We start from the raw sequence: 14910 nt of genomic DNA on the forward strand, positions 1-14910 counted from the left end.
CCATGGTCATTATTTAAATTATATGCATATGAGTCAGTCATTTCAATATTCACCTTGCACAGAACTTATGGAACCTCAGCCTGTTTGTTCAGCTTTTTGAATAAATTCATCAGTCATAATTGAGTATCACTCTTTCCTCTATTACATGTATGTGTCCACTCCTTTCTAATTTTCAGTACTATATCTCATTGTGCTGTCACTCCTATGTTATTTCTATAAATAATAATTTTATGGATCTCATTGGCACATTGTCATTTTGAATAAAAAACATTGATCATCCAATATGCCCCATATCAGCAATAATGATAGTGGACAAGCTTCTTATAGATTGGTAATGGCCTCTGCAGATGCGTTGTGTCAATGGTTTCTGCTCAGATTAATTCCACCATGCAATTGGAGATCCATTTGGGAATAGCAATCACATTAAACAACATTGTAATGTCTGATTTATTCTACAAAGTTACATAGATACATAATTACATAGATATCTGTGTAATAAATATAAACTATTGTTTTTTAATAATTTGAACATTGTAGCTGCACTATTTTATCGATTATCAATATTAATAATAATAAACTGACCTCCAGGTACATTAATTGTACCAGCTGATGATTTGCATTTAGTTACTCTAGAGGTTCTTTTATTTACTTGGTGAGTTAATTTTTTTTATAGAACATATTGAAGGTGACATTTTTATAAATGTATAAAATTATGAATTTTATTTAATTAAAGTACCAGGATTTTATAAATCAAAGTAAGTGTCAATTTTTTCTGTCTTTGTTGTTAAATTAAATAAAATTATAATTTTATATGGAGTATATGTGAAACAAGATTTTATTATTGGTCTATTATATTATAGTATAATCTTACAATATACTATGGTATAGTATTACACGTACAGCAAAATCTTTTAAGGTGTGTTGTATAACAATAAAAGCTGCATATTATGTATATAAAATATTGTTCACTTGATTTTTATGTTCTCACATTTGTTATCATGTTAATTTTATTTTTTACCTTATTATTGTTAGTAGGATTTTGTTTATTATTAGAAAGAATATAGTAATTATTAAATAATAAATAAATCTAAGTTTTATTGAAATTTTAGAATTTTTTCCCACTGCAAAGTTTTCACTTAAAAAATTTCATCTAACATCTTGATATTCTGAGCTTGTAAAAATTTTGCATTAGATACAAGTTTAAAAATTTGTTTGTTAATATTATTTTCCACATTTTTAATGAATACTTTCTTGTCTATCTAGAACGCAAGTTTGGGTTTCACATTCATTACCTATACCAGTTATTAATTATATCTATTATTTTCCAGTGTTGTCTTTAATCCATTTTTTATTTTAATATTTTACTATATTTTTCAGTTGAATAAAAGAGAAAATAAGCTGCAGGAATTGAATGATTCACCCAGCTTATCTTTTTCTTGTGTTACACTGAACAAAACATATGTCACACTAATTTTACAGATCATTTCCAAGAGACCTGGTAGGTAATATCAACCAGATCTGTTGTTTTTCAACCGATATAGAAAGCAAAAGACTGTTCTAGAATTTGGCGGATTGACGAGAGAAATTCATGCAAAAATTGTTATCTGAATAGTTTACTGTATTTAAAACAAACTAAGCAACAATTTAAAAAATGAAATTTTAAATGTTCAAAAAAAAATGCTTAAAATATAAAATTGTGATAGAAATTTAAAATGCTCATAGGTTTGTATGTAAACTAAATATTTAAATCTATGGTTTGCAAGCTTCAAACTAGGGACCATACAAAGAGAAATAACGTAGGATTTTTTTAGAAAAATGGTAACACCACTGATGAATGAATTGAGCAAGTGAAAAATTTACTGAAATGATAAATATCACCATGCATAAATAATTATTCCGTGTATTCTTGAAAGAATGGCTTGGAAGGACAAATATAAAGAATTTCAATAAGAGAATTAACCAAGAATATTGTTGAAGTTAGAAGAATGGGAGTTACAAAAAGGAAGTTAACCAAGAAAAACGTGGTATAGGATGTTCAGTAAGGTTTTCAGAGATTGTTTGTTTGACACTGGTGAAAAAAAGATAGAAGATTAACAGGAATGGAAGGATATTGTGTAGAAAGGCAAGGTTCATCAAAGATTTTAGTATCAAATTGTAAGTAAGTAAATTTGTAATTAGGTTTACATAGTAGTATCAGGTTTATTGGAAGTATGTAGTCTGTTATTAGGTTTATATATAATTACGTTATATTTATTGGATTACCGGTACTTTATGAAAATGGATAATTTTTGTATTGTCTCATTTGATAAATATAATCCCATGGATCTATATGATTTTATATTATAAGATTAAAATATTTTCTTTTAAATACATTTGAATGACTGTTTTAATTTTATGCTTAAAATTATTATATTTGTGATTGTTATTGTACCCATAACAAACATTAAGCAAAGATTTTTTATTGATTAGATTCCAAGTTTTTTTCTGGAATCAAGTGTTCTTCTAAACATCTACCTTCTTTGACTGATTACTTATCTGTAGTAAATAAAAACCTCAGGATGAATACGTATAATAAAAGTTAATGAATATTCATTAATGAAAATTAGTCGTTCATTAGTCAATTAGCTGTTATAAAGTGAACTTAATTTAGTAGACAATTTCTCTTAATTATAAATAGAATAAAATTCTATTACATTTTTTTCAGTTTTAAATAGAATATAAGAAGTTTTTGTCTTCTCTTAAGTAATAGTTTTAAAAGATACGAGAAAAAATAATGATAGAAGAATATTTCTAAGAACTTAATATATTATTTATTAAATAATTGTTTTTTTTAATTCATTTTTAGGTTCAAACTCGGTTGTCAAATTTGACTGCAAATGTAGGGGAGCTTGAAGAAAAGGAACGTGAGCTAGCTGCTCTAGGACAGTGGATCAAAGAACAGTTAGCTCAAGTTACCGAATGGAAATCAAAACCTGCAAAATTAAGAGCAGATACTGCAAGAGCTGAAATATCTGCAATGCAGGTTTGTTCATTTATTGTAGTTTCATCAGTCTTTGTGAGAATATTCTGCAGGTTCTTCCCAAAGATTTTAATTTAATTTTGGTTTAAGTGGAGATATTATTCCATTTATGATAACATTTAGACACATATATTTAAAGTATTTACTTTTATTTTCAGTATTATATTTTCTCCAGGAAAAAAGCAAAGTATCAGTTCAGTCAATTTATGATAAGAAGAAAATTAATTAAGAAATTAACAATGCTGACATTTAACTGGTGAGAGAATTTACTTGTTTGCAGAAGATGATAAAATTGAAAACGAACTGAGTGCAAACGTTCAGGAGGTATATAACACTTTACCAGAGTTCCAGAAGTGTAGGAGGAAATAAGATTGTGCCAGCAAAGTGGAAAAAATTCTTAATAAAAATTATTTTCTGGCAATCCTTACTTTTGTAAAAGAAAGCTGGTTGCTGAAGGGATAAGAAAGAAGTAAAATGCAAACATCAAAGATTACATTTCATAGAAGGGTATTTGTGAAAATAGTAAGGGATTTGGAATGTAATTGTGAAAGGGCTTAATAGTGTTGGTTAAAAAACATGAAATTATTTTGATATATAAAAAGAGTTTAGGCTAGGAAACTTTCTAAGGTAACCTTTTAAGCCACAGAGGTAAGCAGGAAGAAGTAATATAATTCTGTGATGGAGGTAATTGGAAGAAAAGGTCTTGAAGTGAAGATCTAGAAGAGATTTGGGCTTTAGAGACAGATGTGTAAATGATGAATGCTCAGAACCAGAGAAACTTGGAAAATGGAAACAGGATGAAGCAAGTAAATTAAATCTAATATTAAGGATTTCATTTTGCATAAAGAAATTTATATATGAAATAAAGCTTTGTTTAATTTTTTGTCATATCAAAACTAATACAAGAATATTTCAACAGTCTTCTATTATTTTTCTTAAAGATTTTTGTAAAAAAAAATTAACTGATTTTTTTTTTACAATTGAGTTTTGAATGCATAGAACAGTTCAAAGTTTGACTACAAATATAAAATGAAAAATCATGTAAAAGTGTTTCACTTTAATGATTTTCCCTACCAATCTTTCCATGTCTTAGGTCATAAAAATATACAAGATGTTTAAACTGCTCAATGAGATTGAAAAAGTGAGCCTTTTTAGAGTCCTCTAGGATCAGTTGCTTCAGTGATATGGCAAACACTTGCAGATTTCTAGTTTTTATCTTATGAGGAATGTTTTACATAGAATTTATACAAGGAGTAAGAAATTCTATAAAAGCAATAAGAAGTAGCTCATTTCTGTTGATAACAAAGACCTCCATATTTTATTCTTTGTCATAGTGTTTTTGTTGTCTGAATGTACTAAAAGATGTATAACAAAGAAATTAAATAAAAATATGGTATTTTTCTTGGTCTAGCAGTTCAAAATATTGTTAAAAAATGAAAAAAAATTTCCAAAACAGTTTATCGCAGAAAGTTGTGCTTTCTTTTATTTCTTTTATTAGAAGATACAGAAAAAAATTATTGAATGATGTGTGATATTATTCATATCTTTTAGGATTTCACTTGTAAAGCAAATATGATATTTTCAGCTTTCATTATTGTATTTATCGTAGGGGAATTCATTTCTTATAAATTAGATCAGCAAAATCTACATACAAATAGATTCAAAACTGTAATTAATACATTTCTAATTGTATTTTTTGCTACTGGGAACTAATGTAATTTTGAATTTTCTAAATAAAATTAGTTAATGTTCAACTTTTACTGAAATGATTTAGTTAATATGTAAGCAGTGTGCATTTGAAATAAATTGAGCTGTTGATTAGTTTAATGTGTATATGAAAGCTTGTAATGGGGAAATTTATTTTATTTCATATTTTGTTTTTACATTAATGACTTACCTGATCATTATTTATCTATTAATTTTTCCCGTTATTTTCCTGTAATACTGTTTGTGTTGTTTGAAGTAAGTTAGTTTTGATATAGTAGTATGCATTGCAAAATCTCTCAATACTATGTATTTTAACTTTTTGCTGAATTAAATTTTAATTTTTAATAATTTTATTTTCAGGAATTATTAATTACAGTTGCAGATAAAAAATTAAACCTTATTACTGAAGGACCTCTTGGTGATAAGGCGCACCTCGGTGAAGAGTTGGATGAACTTGAGGAGCTAGTAAGATATTATGTCATTATTTACTGTTTTTCTGAAATACAAGTAGATTTTTTCTTATTGCATTTGTTTACAATATAAACAGTTATGTGCTTATTAAGAAATGTAGATAATTCATGATAAATTTTTTTTTAAATATGAATTTTATCTGTTTTAAAGTTGAATGAAATGTGATAGCTAATTGTAAAATATAATAATAGTAACATAAATCAAATTATTATTTTAATTTTAGTTACTTGAAACAATCGCCAAGAAGCAGGCCGAACAAAATATTATGGAAGAATATAGAAATAAAGCTCATGAGACACAAGGCTGGCTAGATTCTTTAGGAAAACGACTAGATGTTCTTGAAAAACCTAGTGGGCTTGATTGCATGCAAAAACTTACAACTCTTGCGGAGATTGGTTTTGAATTCAATGAAAATGGTTTACCACGAGTCAATGAAGTGAAATCGCTTGCGAATCTAGTAATGACCGTCGTTAATAATTTGGATGCTCAGCAGGTTGAGGAACAGGTATGATATAGTTTTTTTTATTAAATAATTCCTTTTTATTATGTAGAATGATTTAATTTTTAGTTTATTATGAAGTAAAGTTAAATCTACTTATTGAGATGAGAGCTAAAATTTTGTTAGATGCATTCATATTTTTATTTATTTATTCTTATTATTTAATTGTTATTAAGTCTTCTTATTTTCATTATTGTAAGTTAATTAATTCCAACACTTGGAAATATTGCTTCTCAAAATTCTATTCTGTAATATAATTTTCAATACCCTCAGATTAAGACTTTTTACCTCAATGAAATATTAGAAGTTCCTTGTTTATTTTTATATTTTCTTATTAGTTACTGACTGCTTTTCATGATAATTATACTTAGATTTATATTTATAATTATATTTAGATTTATTTTATATTTAGATTGTAATTGGTAATCCTAATATTAGAACTTTCATTTTTTTTAATTTTAGGATTTATTTTAGATTTAATGTTTACTGTTGACTTACAAGAGGAATAATTTTGACTTCTTGCTAGGACCCACATAAGCTATAACATATTTAGTTATATTTTTATAGCTCTATGATGTTAAGCGTATAAGTTCGAGTAATACATTGTATTATAGTGCTAAGAACAGTGCAAGAGTAGAACAAGAGTATAATTAATTAACTTAATTCTGTTAATACATTATATGAAGAATAGATCACAGCCATAAAAATGTTTACAGTGAAAATGTTCATAATTGCTAAATGTTTTATGTGAATTTTTTTTGTAACTTCCTTGCGTAGTCAAATTTGTCACTTTCAAAAGTTCTTTTGCTATTGTATAGGAGATAACATAGAAATAGATAATTTTACTAAACAGCTTAATTATTATGCTCTCCTTAATTGCCATTCCATAGTAAGGAAACAGCTCAGATCTGTTTTTTCTTGATTTATGACCACCTTTTTTTTACAAAATTGCATTCATGTTTCCATTGTAAGTTGTACAATAGAATTCTTTTGCACTCTTTTTTTAGCCATAATAACATGTCAGATTGTGTTTGCCCTTAACATAAAAATAAAAATTTTGATTATTTACTTTACTTTAACATTTTTATATTCATGTTTAAAATTGTTATAATGTATTTAATGTAAAAAAAAATTGTGTAAACTAGGAAAAGTTATAAGTACACAATTTTGATGTTCTATTGAATGAAGCTCTGCATCTGGTTTAAGTATAAACATTTTAACAAAATCATGTCAAATTACATATTACATGAATGATTCTTCATATCTATACTTAATATACAATTTGTAGCATCTGTTACTGTGGGTACTAGAATGACATAATGACTTTGTAAAAATGTAATCTAGTGTTTTACCTAAGTTAAAACTTTATCATGCAGTTGTAATTTTTAAAAAAAATTACATAATACAATATTATTATGTATAATTATATACATAAATATCTTAAATTGTGTTATAGACACAGAACTAAAGATATTCTCTATATTTCTTTTAAAAAAATTAATAATAAAATAGTAGTTATGTTCTATTTATTAAATGCTTTTTACTCTAATCACTCAAACCCTGCCAATGTTCATGTGAAATTTGTCATGTATATTTATATAATATATTGATGATTCGTTTTTTTCAGCAACTTACATAAATAAAAATAGAATTACAGCAAGGAAACTGTACTAAAATAAGAATATTAAAAAAATTACTTTAAAAATTGCATTGTATCTATGATGCAGATAGAGCTATATTAATATGTAATGGAAAATATTATGATGTTAATATGTTAAATAATATGATAATTTGGCTGGTGTTTTTTTTTTTTTTTTTTTATTTAGCAGTAAATGCTAAGTTTGAATGCCATTTATCCAGTTGCAAGATGTGCAGCACCTTACGTTAAGGTTTTCTTGATCTCAGATAAGCATATTGGTTACATTTATAGATAAGAAATAGCATATGAAAAATGTTTTCTCTTATTTTTTTTACATTCTATGTTTATTTTTCCTGTTTTTTTTCTTCTGAGTTTAGGTAAGAGGGAGACTTTTTGTGGGATGCCTTTCTTAATAATACCATAGCGGATTCTGTAGAAATTTGTAACATGTGAAAAAGACATTCATGACTACCATTTCAGTGATATATGTATTATTGTACATTTATCAACATGTATTTAAAAATCTTAAGAAATAGTTATAAATAATCTTATTTTTTCAGTTAAGAGCTGTAGAACGTCGATACAATGATATCGCAAAGAGAATCCAGCGTAAAGCTCAAGTTCTGGAAACGACAAAGAAAGGTTTAGATTCTGCACAACAAGAAATTGCTCAAGCTCGAGAATGGGTTAAAAGTAAAATGACTCTTGTACAGAACCCACCACCTATTGGATATGATGCCAAAGCTGCTGATGAACGTCAACTATTACTGAAGGTAAAGAAAAATATAAAAATATTAGTTAAAACCACATATATGTATCTATGTATGAAACTACAAAATATCCTGTAACTATTTAAGTTATGTTCAGAATTAGTAGTTTACAAGGTGATTTTTATTAAATGTTTTGAAATATTTTATATAAAGTAACATTTACTATTATTATTTTTACAGAATACATTAAAAGAGGCCGAAGGTAAACAACTATTAGTTGAGTCTGTTGACAAAAGAATGTCATCATTACGCAGTGAATTAGAACCAAGTGAAATACAACAGCTGGAAGGTGGATGGTTACGACTTTTGGAATCAGAAGTAGGTGAACTTTGTGCCGGGCTTAGGGGAGAACTATCTAGAGTAACTGCTGCTGGTCAAGAAAGACGTGATTTTGAGGAAGCTGCTAATCAAGCTAAAGAAAAGCTTAGAGAATTTTCAAATGAAAATCTTGAACCTCTTAAAGAACAACCATTAACTGCTTTTGGTGCTGAAAAAATTTACACTCATTTTAAGGTATATGACTTAATAGATGATTTTTTTTTTTAATAATCAAATAGTTATTTTATTTTGTATCATATTACATACAGTAATTGCATATGCTTTGAGTGATTTGAGTTGAAGGATTTATAACACTTAATCAATTTAATCACAGTTAATAGAAAAATGAAAATGTATTTCAGTAAAATTAAAAAAAAATACTTCAGAATTCAAAGTACTTTATAAATTGCATAAAAGTCAATTAAAAAATCTAATAAAAATAAAGATTGATAAAAATACATTTCCTGTTAAAGCAAAGCTTTATTTGAATAAGAGTTAGATTTTTTAAATTGCCTAGTGCAAATTTAAGCAATCTGGATAGACATCTAAAAAACATTTATTACCTGGTGATGACACTGAAATGATAAATAAAAGATATATAACAGATCATTTAATCATCTACAAGTTTTTTTTTTACAAACTTTTTCATTGTTTTTATTATCTTATGTTGATGAAGGAATTCTACACCTACTTTGCAGTGCCTTTTTCTCTTTTGTTTATAACATTTTTTATTTATGTTATACAATTTTCTTATATATCCATCGTTTCTATGTTTATAAGCAACCCCTTTATACTCTCTAGTTTCTTATTTTCAATTTTAAATTATATGAATATGTGTCATGTGCAAATAAATATATGTAAATGTCCATATAAATTTCCTTGATTATATAATAATTTCTTTAGTTTTCTTTTTTTATTTTGGCAATTACAACCATCTGTTAGTTGCTTACACAAAAAAATAAAGGGTGTCCATAAAGTTTTTTCATGATTACAAAGATTTATTACAAAAAAAGCTATTACTGTTACAGCTGTGATGTTTGTGACAAAAGAAATAAAAAATTATCAAGTTTTTTTTACCATGTCAATAAACTTTAACATGTGTGCTTTTTGTCGCTTGTAGAAATGTCCAACTGATAATCAATTTCACACCATGTGTTGGCCAACATTTCTTTGGTAACACTAGCAACAGCTTCAGTTATTCTCCATCTCAATGTGTCCAGATCAGGTATGGGTGTTGCATAGACACTGTCCTTAACATATCCCCAGAGGAAAAATTTTAAGGAGTTAGTTATGTCTGGTGATCATGGTGGCCAGGGAATGGGACTGTCATGCCCAATCCATCTGCCATGAAATGATTCATTCAGAAAATCTTAAACTAGTAATCCCCAATGTGGTGGTGCACCATCCTGCTGGAAAACCACCCTAAGGTTGCAAGTCATTTAGTTGAGGTACAGCAAAGTGTTGCAGCATATCCAGGTAAATGTTAGCTATTATTGATTGCTCAATGAAAAAGAAGGGACCAGTGATTCTGTTGTGCATCAAACCACACCACAAATTCACTTCTCTATTTTTTTCCCTGGTAAAGTATGAATTTTCTGGACCCCATATTCTCACATTATGCCTGTTTACTTTCCTTGAGGTGTGGAAAGTAGCCTCATTTGAAAAACACACATGCTGCAGGTACACATTATCGTTATCAATTCATTGCAAAATCTTGGTCTCAAAGGCAGCACAAAGAGGGCTGTCATCTGGCTGTACATGTTAGAATATATGAACTTTATATGCGTGCAACCTTAGTTTCTTATGTAAAATTTTATGCACTGTTGACCAGATGAATCCCTAGTTCACAAGATGCATGATGGGTAGATTTTGAAGGGCTTTGTAGAATTGCTTACTGCACAGCCTCAACCTTCTCTTTACTAACAGATGACCGCCCTATTCGCGGAAGGTTAACTATACTCTTCCACTCTCCTTAAACTTTGCTTACCGTGCAACAATACTCTTGCTATCAGGTGCTGATCTTCTGTATTCTCTTCTAAAATTTTGCTGCACAGTAATTGATGATTTTGACTCGTGATACCGTAACACAAATTGCGCTTTCTCCTGGATTGATGCCATTTTATAAAAAATTGATCACAGCGCTCTCTACTCTGCCTCTACCTGCAACAAACCAATATAAGAAAAACTAATTTTTTCTTTCTTTTGCCACAAATCGTGCAGCTGTAACTATAATAGTTTTTTTGTAATAAATTTTTGTAATCATGAAGAGACTTTATGGACACCCTGACATCTAGCTGATATAATTTTTTTTTAATTATTGAATTCATCAAAAAGTGCACTCTGAAGAATTTAGAAAAAATGTAAATAACAAATTAAAAAATGTAGATTTATTTTAATGAAATGATAAAAGCAAGTAGATAATTTATTACTAGCTGAAAGATGTTTCTTAAAAATTATTTTGATTTTTTATAGGATATGGAAGGAAATTTAAAGCAGTTTGGAGATGATGATTTGAAAATGTTACAGAAAAAAGCATCAAATCTAATGAAGGATTGTGATGAACCTGATAAAGTTAAACTTAAAGGAATAGTTCAAGGTTTGTTAATGAATTTTCAATTGGTTTTATTGTTTTTAATTGCAGTTATAAATTGCAGTATTTTATTCTGCCTCAAATTAATATTATTTCTGTTTTAAAAATAAATATTTATTTCTAACTAATCTTCTTTATGTTGGCACAGTCATTTTAGGGAGTTTCAGATTTAATTTTTTTTCCTTTTATTAATATTTTTATTCATACTGTTTGTAATTATGAACTGAATTTTTTTTTTATTTTAAAATTGTTTACAGTAGTATTATTGTTGTTGCTGAAGTATTTTGCCTATAATTTTATCAAATGCTGTCACTTAGTAACACTGTGTTTACTCTACATATAATCTATATTCTAATCGCTAATTTGCAGTTCTACATAGTGTTAGGTAATTTGTGTCCTCTGCTGCAGCCTTTTCACTAATTAATGAACCAAACAATAGAAATCTTGATTCCTAATTTGCCTTGAGAGGAATTTAGATTTACCAAATGAGTTTTTTTTTCAAAAAGAAAAGTGGTAGTGTATTTTTGAGTGATTTAATATTCATTTGGATACTCCTACTCGCCATAAAATTTCCCTTATTAATTTTTTTTTAAAAATCAAGGAAGGATCATGGAGTTTTTAAAAAGTCCTATTATTTGTAATTCTTTTGTTCAAGAAAAAATATAAAATTTGTACAGTATTCTAGCTGATCAAAATCATTTATTAGTAATGTCCTGCTTCCACATAATGTAAAAATAACCTGATATCATGAGTGGGGTAGCCTCTCAAAGACTAGAAAAAAAACCTGAAAATGGTTGCTGTTCATTTTGAGGGTATAAGAATGTACGGAGCCACTGCATCCTCTTTTTTTGATCTGAGGATTTTTTGATTGAGGTATACCATGTTTAGAAATTTTATTTCCTGTCCAGTCATTGCACTGTAAAACATAATACTGCCTGTCAGTATAGCCAGGAACTTTTGATTCTTTTCTATATAATAAAATACAATTCAGAGTCATCTGAAGGAATTACAGCAGCAGTTTTTGTGATGCCTTAAACCTCCTGTGTAACTTTGGTGACCAGTACATAAATTATTACTTTACAGTGTTTGCTTGCTGTCTAACTGATCATATTTTTTTATACAGGAATTGTTGGTGACTATGAAAAAATTCAAAAGCGACTTCAGAATAAAGTGTCTGCTTTATCAGATCTTCATGATATTAGAAAACAATTTGAAATAGATGTTGAAAAAATTCAGGCTTGGCTAAACGAGGCCGAAGTTTCACTTTCAGCTGATGTTAGAACTGCTAATCTGGATCTTATTCAAGAACAGCTATCAAAGGTAGGTGACATATTTTATATTTGGATATTTATTAGATATTGAAATAGTCGTTTATGGTACCACTAGAATTTATTTCAAAATTAAAAATACTGATAAATTTTAAAAAAACATATATCTTTTAATAATTTTAGAATTTTTTTTTCATTTAAAATAAGTTACTGACATCAAGCGTCATTCAGCCCTTTTACTTGAATCTTAATTTTTTTTTGTTGCTTTATAAATAGAACTGTTTAAAAAATATATTAATTTTCTTTTTTATGTTTTAGTACTCAAAATTAAATGAAGAATGTTTACAAGTTGGAAAAGATGTTGACAAATTATCTGATGCTGGTGCTAGAATGATATTAAGCGAGCCAGATCGTCTGACATTGACTGATCTGTTATCTGGATTAAAAGATAGACACACTCAGATTGGAATTAAAATAAAAGGAAGAATTAAAGCTCTGGGAGATGCTCTTAACAAAGCTAAACAGGCTCACGAAAAGGTTGAACAAACTGTTGCATTAGTTAAACGTGTACAAGGAGAAATGAAAGAATTATGTAAACCTATTGGAAGCAAAACTGAAGATGTTCAAGGAATGATTGATAATTATCAGGTATGAGTTATAACATAAATATATTAATATCTTTGTATAGTTGTATTGGCCTTACCATTGTTTCCAAACTGCAATATATAATAAATGTATGAATTATGAAAGACATAATTTTTGATATAAGAAATTGTTTAAAGCAGTTTGAATAAGTTAATGTTGAAGCTGATAATGTATTAAGGCATTGTCTTTCATAGAAAAGGCTGAATTAATTTATTTCTTTGCATTATCTGTCATAGTCTTATTTCTGAGATGTAACCAACACTAGTCATTTACCACTGTTGCTTGTAGGCCTGAAAAACTTGTATTTCAGTGAGCTTGACATGTTGAAATATTAATGTAAATTTGATATAAATCAAACAAGCGAATGGAAAACTACCCATCGCCACCATCTCTCTAACAAGCCTTGTAAGGGATGGTTTTTATTCTTTATTATGGTTATGCCATTTACAGGAGTGATTTGTGTCTTGTGTCAGGTTGCATAAAACCATGTGACATGGCATCTAACGAATATACATACATTTTTTCTTATTAACATTAGATATTAGGTACAGTAACTTCTCTTCAGTCAGATCCTCTGGGGATATGGCCAAACGGTTTGTATTTTGGTATAGTAGATCACATACAATTACATTTACATTACAGAATTCTGGAGATGGTGAGGGTTTTTCTTAGTGAAGCGTATTCTATTTTCTTGTGTCTCTTTTAGTATTGCATTTGGGCCAAGGATATGGGTACCTTGAGTGTTACTGCATTATTTGTATTTGTAAAGTTAGGCACTTAGAAGGATGACTTATATTCCAACATTAAATTTCTCTAGATTTCTACAAGCCTACATGTTCCATTTCTGGTAAAATTTGCAAGTATCAAGGCAGCTTTTGCCTTCCCTTAGGCTTCTTCAGACATTGTCACTCTTCTGCCCTACTTCATAGTCTTCACATTTGTTAAACATATCTGCAGTAGCATGAAACAATGAAAAAACATCTATTACTTGTAGGTATTTAAATGATTATTTAAGATTTAAATTTCTTTATCTTTGCTGTGTATCTCAATTTTTTAGTATAGCTATTTTAATTTTATTTAGTTGACATTGGAAGCAGCTCTGTCCATTGGTTTGTATCCTATATGTTGGTTTTATAAAAAAAAACCAACATGGAGCTGAGGAGCTTATCAGGTGAAATTTAGCTTCCTTGTCTTTTCTGGAGTGAATTCATACATTTATTCAAGCTAGAAAAAAAAATCATAAGTAAATTTATTGATTTTAATCAATAGAAATTAATTATTTATTGTTATTACAGAAACTGCTGGATGAACTTAAATCATGGAGAAGTGGTCTTGGTGATTTAGCTAATATTGCTGAGCTTCAAGGAGTAAACAAACAACAGAATGATTTGATTCAAGCAATTGAAGATCAGATTGCAAAATTACGCCAATTACTTCTCCTACGTGAACAGTTCTTAGCTCTTATAACTGATATTGCTACATTTATTGCTCGTTATACTGAAGTTGTAAGAGACATTGAAAAATCTGGTACATCCGTTGAAGACAAAATCAAAAAATACGATGAGGTGTGTAATATATTATTATTTAAATTTACTTGTCTTATTTTAACCCGATTATTTATAGTTAAATTGAATTTAAACTATATTCATAACTGCAATTAAATTTATTTTTATTTATAAAAATGTTTTGCCATTTTTCTTTAGGTTATACATAAAATCCAAGATTGTGAAGGATTATTAGCATCTGCTGCTGATAAAGGTGAACAGATTGCAAATGAAGGAACCGCTGCTGATCGCAATAATATTACTCAACAATTACAATCACTGAAGCAGCAGGTATGTACATAAATCTCTTTTTGCTTATGGAAAGAAGTATTTTTTTATGCAATTAAAGTTAAAGAAATTATATTTCCTGCAATCTTTACAGCTTCTTTTTTATGTACAAATAAAATATTACAAATTATTAATCAATATTTTAAACTTTG

At 28.0% G+C, this 14910-nt stretch overlaps 1 protein-coding gene across 2 annotated transcripts in view; it reads left to right on the top strand.

Annotated features, from left to right (window-relative positions):
• Msp300 (Muscle-specific protein 300 kDa) overlaps positions 1-14910 on the top strand; it is a 764465-nt gene that overhangs the window by 637543 nt on the left and 112012 nt on the right. For both annotated transcript variants that reach the window (XM_075369201.1, XM_075369200.1), the window contains 10 exons: positions 2846-3022; positions 5087-5191; positions 5421-5702; positions 7896-8108; positions 8286-8618; positions 10896-11019; positions 12137-12333; positions 12600-12929; positions 14222-14491; positions 14630-14761. In XM_075369201.1, the coding sequence (XP_075225316.1) occupies positions 2846-3022; positions 5087-5191; positions 5421-5702; positions 7896-8108; positions 8286-8618; positions 10896-11019; positions 12137-12333; positions 12600-12929; positions 14222-14491; positions 14630-14761 (2163 nt within the window). The remainder of the gene's footprint in view (positions 1-2845; positions 3023-5086; positions 5192-5420; positions 5703-7895; positions 8109-8285; positions 8619-10895; positions 11020-12136; positions 12334-12599; positions 12930-14221; positions 14492-14629; positions 14762-14910) is intronic.

This window comes from Lycorma delicatula, chromosome 6 (genome assembly GCF_047948215.1).
Source record: "Lycorma delicatula isolate Av1 chromosome 6, ASM4794821v1, whole genome shotgun sequence".
Taxonomy (NCBI): Eukaryota; Metazoa; Arthropoda; class Insecta; order Hemiptera; family Fulgoridae; genus Lycorma; species Lycorma delicatula.